General features: G+C 39.5%; 1 pseudogene and 1 gene segment (V, D, J or C); both read left to right on the forward strand.

Moving 5' to 3' along the window:
- Positions 1-12,033, forward strand: part of LOC148120425 (immunoglobulin heavy variable 3-23 pseudogene) — a 445,932-nt pseudogene that overhangs the window by 31,273 nt on the left and 402,626 nt on the right. The gene's annotated exons all lie outside the window — the stretch shown is intronic.
- LOC148120426 (immunoglobulin heavy variable 2-4-like) lies at positions 6,135-6,739 on the forward strand. The segment is given in 2 exon segments: positions 6,135-6,214; positions 6,298-6,739. Coding segments are annotated over 2 exon segments (468 nt in total).

Here is a 12,033-nt window from a genome sequence, read left to right on the forward strand (position 1 = left end):
CTAACCATAATTGAAGGTCTTTGAGCCTATTATTCAAGATCCTAGAGAAGCTAAATAAGATGAACCTAATGAAGATTATTTAGCTATCCGCTAGGAGGTAGGAAATAGACAAGAGTCCCAGGTAACCTCAGGTGCATGGGAGGGTTGGGAAGGTTGTTGGAAGGGGAGAGGGTTAGAGATAAAGGAGTAGGGGAGGAATGGGGAAAGCTCAGTGGACCGGGATGGGGGGGGAGGGAGGAAGGATGAATATGGGATCAGGGAAGAATATATTTCAACTAAGGGAGTCATTTTAGGGTTTACAGAGACTTGATTATATATGGGATCCCAGGTCCAAGGAGAGATGCCCAGATTGTTCTCTGGACAGAGGAGATGGTGCCTGAAACGGCCTAGGCCCATAACCATACTGATGAATATTTTGCTTATCACCATAGATCCTTCATCTGGCGTTGGATGGCGATACAGACGGAGACCCTCATTGGAGCACCGGACTGAGCCCCCCAAGGTCCAAATGAGGAGCAGAAGGACGAAGAAAATGAAAAAGGAAATAAGGACTGTGAGGGATGCTATCACCCACTGATACAAGGGGACTGATGTAATGAGAGTTCACCAAGGCCAGTTGGACTGGGACTGAACGAGCACGTGATCCAACCAGATTCTCAGAATGTGGCCGGATTCTCTGAATGTGGCTGGCCCAGAGGCTTTCTGAAAAGCCATTGACAATGACACTGGGACTTGTTTCCTCTGCATATACTGGATTTTGGGAATCCAGTCTGCTTGGATACTCACCTTCCTGGACCTGGAGGGAGGAGGGAGGAACTTGAACTTCCCACAGGGCAGGAAACCCTGACTGCCCTTAGGGACGAAGAGGGAGGAGGAGAGGGAGTGGGGGGAGTGGGAGGGTGTTGGGAGGAGGGGCGGAAATGAAAACTTTTATAATTTAATAAAATTACTTTTTTTAAAAAAGGATTAAATAGTTCCTTATACATAATTTTATATCACTCATAGCCCTAAGTGCCACATACACCAAATTCCATTCTAGAATCTCTGCTGTAATTAGTGAATGTTGTAGAATATTATTTTGATCTGTGCTTTTTATGATGTAGAACATTTGTTTTAATAGTGTAAGGTGTGTTATGCTACAAAGGTTTAACTGTGTAAAGCTGTGATTTTTTTTTTGCCAGGCTCTTACTTCTGTCTCAATCCAAAATGACGATCCTGCCTCTAGGAATCTCAGAATGAGACAGAGTCTGAGAGCTGTCTCCTCCTGGTTTATAATTCTGTCTAGTTCTGGGATTAAGGGTATTTACCAGTACTGCTTGGTTTCTATGGCAAAGTAGAGTGTCTACTGGGATTAAAGGTGTGTGTCATTGCTGACTGGTCTGTAAGTCTGGCCAGTGTGGCTGTTTTAATTTTCTGATCCTCAGGCAAGCTATATTTATAAAAATACAAATGAAATGACACTCCACCTTTCAGTGGGACATTGTTCTGCTAGACTTTGGTGTAGGACCGTTAAAGAATTAGAAACAAAGGCCATGTGACCAGGAATGGATGAGCTGTGTAGAAATGGAGTGGATTTTCATTTATAATATTTTGTCTGCATTTCCATATTCATTTTCTGATACCACATTTACACTATCCCTCCCGTTGGATTCTCTCCCTGAAACCCTGAGCCACATAAAGTCCTTTAAAGACACCCTCAATGAATGGTGCTTCTACCTCTCACATTCCCATGGTCCTTATTCTCTGTATCATTAACATGGAACTTGTCCTTAAATAAAAGTGAGGACAAAAGTTACATTAGTGAGAATTAAAAAAGAAATCTATTGAGGTGTTTTCAGCATACTATAATCTCTGATAACTAATGTACATCTTGTACAGCACAAGATATGTCTTGTGAGTAATCACTGGAGAAACATTCATTTCTCTACTGACATTTCCATCGATAATGCATTATACAAGTTTTTCTGCCAGTTTGAGGCCCATGCACTGAAGTGTTTACGCTTTATGGATGAGTTCTCCTGGCCTTTACTTCCTTAGAGGGATGCTGACTGAAATTTTAAAATGGATCTTATAATTTTTATAATTTTCTATGCTCGTAGATTGAGCCAAATGCCTGAGTCTGCAAGGGTGTGGAATCGATGCTGTAACCCGTCTTTGCTTCCGACTGCCTTGAAACTCAGCAGATACTCAAGAAGTTTTAATTAAATGTGCTTTTTACAAATTCATGAATTAGAAAAGTTTATGGTTATTGTCAATATCCCCACCAGAGATCTTACAGTTTTCTTAAGCCTGTGAGGCCCCATGAACACACCTGCATCTACTAAAGATCCTTGCCGTTAGAGTTCCCTAATCCCCATTATCTGTCCAATTCACATATTGTATTTCTCTTCCTGGTCCCTCTTTATTGAGGAATTCAAAAATCACAAGCAAAGACTATTGAGGGCCCTATACTTGTCTCACTAAGCCAGCAAAACAATACACTGAATGTTCTTACAACTTTTACACTGTGAACATCTCCTCTAAGGAGTCCCATGGAGGCCCACTTGTCAATGCCCCACTATTCTGTCTCAGGCTGTCTGTAAAGAGTCTCTATAGTTATATTTTCACCAATTATCGATACTTCAGTTGCTAAATGTGTCAAGAAAGTGAAAGTGGTAAATTTGCATTTTTCTCCTGGCCCCTTTGTTCTTCTCCAAACTCAGTCAACATCTTTTACCCTGCACCTCTTCTGGTTTTCTACATTTCAAATATTACCAATGGCATGCTACCCCTGTATATGAAATTTTGCACACTTACATAAGTATTTCTTTGAAGATTCTTTTTGTCTTTAAACCAGTCAGTCATTGGGTAGGTAGTATTTTTCCTTTATTAAAAAAATTGTATAGTCATCATGTATACAATTAAATAGGATCAAATGTCTACCCTTTTTCTCCTTCAATTCCCTTTCAAATCTTCCCCAATGTGTCGCACCACTTCATGACATTTAGAAGGTCAATTAATGTTATCCATTTTTGCATATGTGTGGAGACAAGCACCACAAAATAGGAAACTTAGTTGCAATCTCTAAAAAGAAGTAATTGTCCTCTGCAGGAATGATTTCATCCAACAGCTCCTCAGTAAGAAGTAATGTTTGCAAATAATCTCCACTAGTTTTTTGGCAGACTCAGTCTTATGTAGGGCTTACACACAAAACATCAGTCATTATGAGTTCATGAATGTGATAACCACATCACATCCAGTAAAAAAAAGTTTTCACAGCCTGGCTGTGATATGCGTGGAACTCTTTGATTGTACATTTATACAAAGGAGACATATATCATGGAAAGAAAGAAAGTACTGTGCATTTGCCCAAAAAGATCAAAAGCTGATGAATCCTTTACCAGGAAAGGATGAATACGGAACTAAAAAATGTGTCAATTTCTATGAATGTCATCATTGTCTTTGATAACTATTATCTTCTCTGAGAAATGCTTTCCAATGAGATCCAACTCCAGTACTTTATATATCAGTAAGACATGCAAATAAGTCTTCTCTGTGCCCATGAATGCCAGCACTGCCCTGATCCTGCAGTTCTGGCAAAGGAGACCAGCCCTGAATTTCCAGGTCCTCCCATTCAGTGATTAGCACTAAAACAGGCCACTCACCATGGACTTGAGGCTTAGTTCACGTTTTTGTCATTATTTTAAAAGGTAATTTATAGAGACGAGACGGCATGCCACAAGTGTGCCTGAGAATAAAAAAAATGGATTTTGGTCAGTTTTATGATCAGATTTCTCTGTACTTTCAGGTGTCAGTGAGAGGTGCAGTTGGTGGAGTCTTGGGGATTCCTGAGACTCTGTGTATGAACTTTCAGTAATTATTATATGAACTGGGTCTGCCCAGGACGAAGGAAGTGGCTGGAGTTGTTTTCATGCATTAAGGGTAGTACTGGTTCCAATTACTATGCTGATGCCATGATGATCTGATTCACCATATCCAGAGACAGGGACAAGAACACTCTGTACCTGGAAATTGGTAGTCTGAGGTCTGAGGACACAGTCATGTATTACCGTGCAAAGTACACAGTTAGTGAATCCTACTGTGAGCTCAGATGCAAACTTCCCTGCAGGTACCTAAGAACCAGCAGGGGGCGCTAAGAGCACACAGAGCTCTGGGACACAGAAGAGCCTGTTGAGAAAGGCAAAAAGGGGCAGGCACCTCTTTGTCTGTGCTGCTTCTCCAAATCAAACTCAGGATTCACTCTACAGATTTGGTGTGTAGAAATTCTTCAAGTCTCCTAATGTATATTTAAATTTCTGATTTTCAGTTTGATAAGTGTTTTTGTATTTGTTTTATTCATTTTACTTTATTAAATTGTATTTATATATATATATATATATATGTGTATTTGTATTTGATATGCTGTTTTTTCTTCCTCTTTCTCGCTCTCTCTCTCTCTAAAGTTGCCCCCGTGTATGTGCGTATATCTGTACATTTTAATTGTGAGTCATTCATCTATTAATCTGCACCTTATTTTAAAGACAAGCGGTATCACATAGCCTTTTTGCCAGAGGCTGTTTGTTCATTTCCCAATTTCGCAGACTCCCAAAATAATCACACAGGAACGATATTATTTAAATCACTGGTTGGCCAATCACTTCAGCATGTTGACAGTTTGCTCTTTTATCTTTGATTAACCTATCTCTATTTACTTTATATTTTACCATGATGCTCATTCCTACTGCCTACTGTCGCTACATATATATCTCTTCCAGCCTGGCTATATTCTGCAAAGCCATTTGAATTAGTGGATTTATACCTAGTTTCCCAATATAGTATAAGAAATGTGCATTTTTTTTGAGATGCTACTTCCTAGATTAATGTAATCACAGTGAAAATATCAAACAATCTCAAAGTGAAACACACTAAGCACAATGTCTGAAAAAAATCTTTTATAACCCTGAAGCCTTCAAAAATACAGGGAACATTGAACTCCATACTGTACATGATGATCAGTGCTTTCACAGGATGGCTGTCTCCTTAAATTGAAGAATGCTTTCTACCACAGCAACTTACAGTGAATAGTGAAGACTAAGCATAAAGAAATAATGGTCACAAATTGTGACATCTGCAATGCCAAGTTAGACAGACATTTCCTGAGTCTTGAATGAACAGGTTAGTTCTAGCTCTGCACTTCTCTTCCTTGGTGATTTCCATTAGTAAGACACAGGAAAAGACACTAGAAACTCTTGTTGTCTATGCCTTGACCATCGTTCACGTCACAAGGTTCCCCATGTTCATATCAGTCTTCCAGTCCACTTCTTGTCATCACTTAATGTTCTTTGTCTTGTTATTACTTCAGTGAACATAACCCTCAAACCTGGCTGCACACTTAATTTTTATGAAGTGTTAGGAGTATCTGAGCTCCGATAACTTACCAAAGCAACAATCATAGTTAGGAATCTGTGATTGGCTACAAGCTGAGGAGAATGATAGAGAAATATATAAAAGTCCATGGACGGACTGACATAAATCAAGAGGAACAAAAACTAGTGTTCAGGTAGGATGTTCCTAAGTGAGAAGATGAAATCTGAGCTTAATAAGATGGGACCCAAATCAGTCCCACCGAGTTCTTTATAGATAAACATGTGAAATCACATGTATGAAATGTGTGTGAGCTGCTTCCCCACAAGTTATTTCCTGAGAAATTATAAGAATGAGACAACTTCACAGACACCAACATAAAGACTTTCAAGTAGTTCCTTAAACAGGATTTCTGATCACCAAAAGTACCAATACCACTTAAATTCTCTACTGGAAGTTACAGAGATACATGAATCCATTGGAAACTTGGTATCCTCCTCTGCCTCCACTGAATGAATATGAACCTAATTAATGTAAACACTTCCATATTTTGCTTCTAAGGCCTGTACAGTATGACTTTTAATATTTCCTGTTTCTCTGGAATTGGAAATCCAGAGAGCATCACTGAAATACTCCTGAGGTTCAGTATCAAGTACCTCTAAGACAAACAAAGCAAATCTCAGTTTCCTGGAGGAGAAATTGCCTGTGCTTTCTTTTATGCTCTCTGGAACCTCCCCCAATGCAAAGCAGTCCTCAAGCACAAGATGAAATCCAAGGCCAAGATGAGAGGCCCCATCTCCTTCTGACTAGAGCCTCCAACACAGCATGGCTGTCCTGGTGTTGCTCCTCTGCCTGGTGACATTTCCAAGTTGTAAGTGCTTCAGGGATTCAGGAAAGGGTTCCAGGTTTTTCATCTATGGGTTATATGACTGATGGTGATTTTGTTTGTTTCAGGTGCCCAGTCCCAGATACAGCTGAAGGAGTCAGGACCTGGCCTGGTGCAGCCATCACAGACCCTGTCACTCACCTGCACTGTCTCTGGATTCTCATTAACCAGCTATGGTGTACACTGGGTCCGCCAACCTCCAGGAAAAGGTCTGGAGTGGATGGGTTATATAAGTACTGGTGGAGGCACAAGTTATAATTCAGCTCTCCAGTCCCGGATCACCTTCACCAGGGACACCTCCAAGAGCCAAGTTTTCTTAAAACTGAACAGTCTGAAAACTGAGGACACAGCCATGTATTACTGTGCCAAAAACACAGTGAGAAAACTCCAGTGTGAACCTGCACAAAAACCTCCATATGGAGACACTCACGACCAGCAGGGGGCGATGGGGACCAAGAAGTTCTCCCAAGACCAGTATGTGGTTGCTTAGTAAGATAAGAAGTTCTAGACTATGCTGCATGAAAATATGTTTCGATATTATAAACTGTGTTTTCCACTCCCGAACCCAAATTTAAAAAAAATCCTCTAGAGGCATCTCTTCACTGTCTCAGTCTAACAAACTTCCTATTTGTTCACATACTATAACAAAAAGCTTTTTCCACAAGCCGTGAAAGCTAGCAATCTGCTTCTTGTTATTAGATAGAATGGCATATAACTTCATGTGTTTTACATACACACACATATATACATACATACTCACACATTTTCTTATAAATGTAGATATTTTAAAGGAGTCAGCAGCTATGACATTTATTGGATGTTAGGCTCAGTTATAAGCCAGAGAACTTTAAAAGAGTTGTAATTTGTCCTCTTTGCTTTTGCACCTGTGAATGAGAAACTACAGCTTCCCTAATTTAAAGTCATTTTCTCACAACACACTGCAAACTGAAATACCCATAGTTTTCTTCTACACCAAGAAGGTCCCATAAAAGGATAGAACTGATTATTGCTTTTGACAGATCCTATTTCATGCATTTGCATTTTGGTAAAATTTAGCTTTCCCATCAGACCAATAAGCAGTGGTTCCTCAGGCTAAACAAATAGTTACTGTTTGGGGGTCTGTCTAACTTTAAAACTGACTTTCTCCTATTATGAAAACAGGATGTGTTCTTATTAACTTTGGTCAACTTCCATATAATTCATTATTTGGGATAATCCTTCCCAAGTAACTGATTAATCTTCTGAGTCTACACTGTCCAAATCATGATCAGACTTCTCTAATTTTACTTTTCCTGAGATGAGCTTCTTAGGTTGCATAGGGTAGGTGGTCATCTTGTGCTCTTGATGCCTGGCTATTACTGATACAAGGCCCTCCGTGCTCATGCAGATTGGTTTGATATTTCCACTGTTGAGAACTGGGCTGCAGCAAACATAAAAGGGAAGGTTGCCACTGCTCATCTGCACATTCAGGAAGCAGCTCAGAAGTTCAGAGAGCATACTGTTCTTGCAGGGAAACAGTTACAATTTCTGGCCTCCACAATTCTGTCATACGTACCTGTAAGTCTGGAGAATCCATGGTCTCTATTTGTCCCCGTGCACACTATACTATTCACACAGAAACGTACACACATAATTAAAAACAAAACATTTCATTTTCTCATCCACTGTTGAAAGTTAACCCAATGTGAGTGCTCCATAGTTTATATGAAGCTTTGATTCATATAGGAAATTTAAAATGTATTCCTCATATGGATTAATCAATATTGTTTTTGAAATACCACTACTCCTCGTAAAAGTTTAGGACCTTTAACCTTTTTGTCTCATCCACGACATCAGTCTCATTTTTCTTCTCAACTATAACTCATTTTTATCACTTGTCTGAAATTTGAGTATAAGGATGGCACATAGCTCTAGTGCCCTCACTAACAGACATTTTCTAGCTTGCCATCCTCTCTTTTGGTTCTTTCATTTGACCAATGCATGTGGGCAGAGTAGGTTGCATAGAACAAGCATATTTGATCAACATAGAAATGAAAATTAAAGCCAAAAGAATAAGTTGCATGTAACCAATAATTCAAAATCCATTTACCAAAGGAAAGAAAGAAATCACAGTGCTATGAGGATGGAATTAGGCCCTGTGCCTTGTAAAAGGGAACATGGTTCTGTTATGTTACTGTAAAGGAGTTTGGGCAAGCCACAAAATTTTATATACAAAACACATGCCCAACGTTCTCACTTCTATGTGAGGATCTGAAAAAAAATGATATTTTCAATTAAAATAGGTTATTACATTTCAATGATTATTTCCATATCCAACTGTTCTGCTGTCTCTCACTACTGGACTGTATAAGTGAAGCCTGAGGTGTCAAATCTCACAGAGACACCCACAATTAATTATGATTGTAGTTATCACACCACTATAATTTTCACTTAATTGTTTTCAGTATGACAACTGTCCATAAATAAAAGTGGGCACAGAAGTTACATTGCTTATATTTCTGTAAAATAATTTATTGAATTAATGTGGCCATACAATAATTTGTGCATTCAATGTCAGCATCCTACAAAAGTTTTCAAGTGAGAAAACAGCTATGAAAATATTATACTGTAAGACAGGAAAAAATTCATTGTTCTCTTGAAGGCCCTTTCATGATTGCTTCTTAAGATTATTTTCGGGAACATGGGCCATTTTTATTTACAACAGTTAGGCTCAGTTGATGAATTCACTGCATTGCTCACTAACCAGTGGCATTTTTGGCACTTTGACTGACATTGACTGATTTTTTTCTAAACTATGCAGACTCTCTTAGTCACTGTGTTCTCCATTCTAGTGGATTATTCTTCTCCAAACTGTTACATTCGTCTTTTGTCTTCAGGCATAAGGAATTCTCTTATACAATATCTTTTTGTATCGCATGGTAGTGAAAATAAGCACAAAGCATGTGTCTGTTAAATTTATTTACTAATAAATTTAAAATAAATTTAGCAGATACATGGGACATGAAAATCTTCATGTTGTTATTTTCCATCTGTGAGACAACCTCCAACTGTTCCATAAGCCTGGGCAACAGAGATAACATCTCTAAGTCTCTTTTTTGCACTTACCAGTGGGAAATCCTGAAATCCCCACTAACTCTCCACAGCCTGGGGCACTCTGACATGAAGCCCTAGGATTTGTCATAATGCACAGAAATACTTGTATTCAGAATGAATTATAGGATGTAAACACTGGGTCCTATGGCAGGCTTTATCAGAGAAGACCATGCTGTAAGTATTGGGCTGCAATTTGGCCAAGGTTAGGCACCAGTTCTTATGTTTTCCTGATTCTCAGACAGTTTAGAGACAGTCCTATTTATTCACATGAGAAAAAATTATCCAGAAAATTTGAAATATAATGTTTGGATTTTCATTGCTAAAATACATTCTGTTTCTATTAAAGATGCAAGATATAACATTTTGTGGTTAGAAATTTTGTAAAAGCTACCCCCTCAATTTTCTCAACAAGAAAGCCTCTGCATGATTTAAGTTAAGATGATTTTATGATTCTTGGTTTTTCATATAAAATATATATGAAACTGTTAATGTTTGCCATGTTCACTTTAATTTTATCATATTCTTTTTGTTCCTGATATAAAAATAAAAATTTGTTCTTTTAACACCTTCACAGTGACTACACCTGTAGCTGCTGCTGTTTCAGAAAGTAATTTTGACTCTACAGTTACTAGCTAGCCCACATTTGAGTCAATCAGATCCAAGCCTGCCACTTCTACAAAATGTAGTTTGTAACTAAATCTCTAATGTTCTATTTACCAGTATAGACTCAGAAGCCAGAAGCTGGGCTGGCAATCCACTGGCTCAGAGAGTTGAGGAGCTGACATTTCCTCTTCATCATGGTCTCAGAATGGAGAGCATCGTACTTTTCCATCAACTCAAAAGTTATGGCCACAGTCAAAGTCACCTCCTACATCTTCCTGTGCGTCTCTGCATCTGTGCTAATATAATTCAGTTCTCAAATCCTGAGTCACCATCAGCAGGAACACCTCAAAGAGACAAGCTTTCTTAAAATGCAACACTCTGCAAACTGAGGACACAGACATGTATTACTGTGACTGACACACAGTGAGGGAAATTCAGTGTGAGCCCGCAGAGAGCACCTCTTCAAAGAAACTTGGAAATAGAATGGGATACAAAGAACCTACAGGAGTTCTAAGGTCATTAGGAATCACTTCAGAAACATGGAAGTTATAGACTATGCTGCATGAACACTTGCTTTAATTTTTTTTGAAAGTAATTTTATTAAATTATAAAAGTTTCCATTTACTCCCCTCTTCCCAACACCCTCCCACTCCCCCCACTCCCTCTCCTCCTCCCTCTTTGTCCCTAAGGGCAGTCAGGGTTTCCTGCCCTGTGGGAAGTTCAAGTTCCTCCCCCCTCCCCCAGGTCCAGGAAGGTGAGTATCCAAGCAGACTGGATCCCCAAAATCCAGTATATGCAGAGGAAACTAGTCCCAGTGTCATTGTCAATGGCTTTTCAGAAAGACTCCGGGCCAGCCACATTCAGAGAATCCGGCCACATTCAGAGAATCTGGTTGGATTGCGTCCTCGTTCAGTCGCAGTCCAACTGGCCTTGGTAAACTCTCATTATATCAGTCCCCTTGTATCAGTGGGTGATAGCATCCCTCGCAGTCCTTATTTCCTTTTTCATTTTCTTCGTCCTTCTGCTCCTCATTTGGACCTTGGGGGGACTCAGTCCGGTGCTCCAATGTGGGTCTCCATCTGTATTGCCATCCATCGACAGATGAAGGATCTATGGTGATAAGCAAAATATTCATCAGTATGGTTATGGGCCAAGGCCGGTTCAGGCACCCTCTCCTCTGTCCAGAGAACAATCTGGGCATCTCTCTTTGGACCTGGGATCCCATATATAATCAAGTCTCCTGTAAACCTTAAAATGACTCCCTTGGTTGAAATACATTCTTCCCTGATCCCATATTCATCCTTCCTCCCCCCCCCCCCAATCCCGGTCAACCGAGCTTTCCCCATTCCTCCCCTACTCCCTTCTCTCTAACCCTCTCCCCTTCCAACAACCCTCCCACCCGGCCCATGCACCCGAGGTTACCTGGACTCTTGACTATTTCCTACCTCCTGGCGGATAGGTAAATAATCTTCATCAGGTTCGTCTTCTTATTTAGCTTCTCTAGGATCACGAATAATAGGCTCAAAGACCTTTAATTATGGTTAGAATCCACTTATGAGTGAATACATACCGTGTTCCTCTTTTTGCGTCTGGCTTACCTCACTCAGTAAAGCGTTTTCTATGTCCATCCATTTGCATGCAAAATTCAAGATGTCATTGTTTTTTACCGCTGAGTAAAACTCTAATGTGTACATGTTCCACACCTTTTTTAACCATTCTTCTATTGAGGGGCACCTAGGCTGTTTCCAAGTTCTGGCGATTACAAATAGTGCTGCTATGAACATAGTTGAACAAATGCTTTTGTAGTATGTTAGGGAATCTCTAGGGTTGCTTTAATTTTTAAAATGTGAAGTTTCTTCTTTCAGTCAAAAAAGTCCAGCTGAGGTTCCTCTCAACTATTGAAGTCTATCAAGCTCTCTATTTTTCCCGAAGCTAAAATCAATGGACTATACCCACAAATCAATAATCTGAGCTGTACATTTGCTTCTTTTTTTCAGACAGATTGACATATAATTTTATAAATGCCATGTATTTACTTATACATTTCCACTTAATTCCATGCTCTCTCTCTCTCTCTCTCTCTCTCTCTCTCTCTCTCTCTCTATATA

Source organism: Myodes glareolus, chromosome 11, assembly GCF_982192425.1.
Source record: "Myodes glareolus chromosome 11, mMyoGla1.1, whole genome shotgun sequence".
NCBI classification, from domain to species: domain Eukaryota; kingdom Metazoa; phylum Chordata; class Mammalia; order Rodentia; family Cricetidae; genus Myodes; species Myodes glareolus.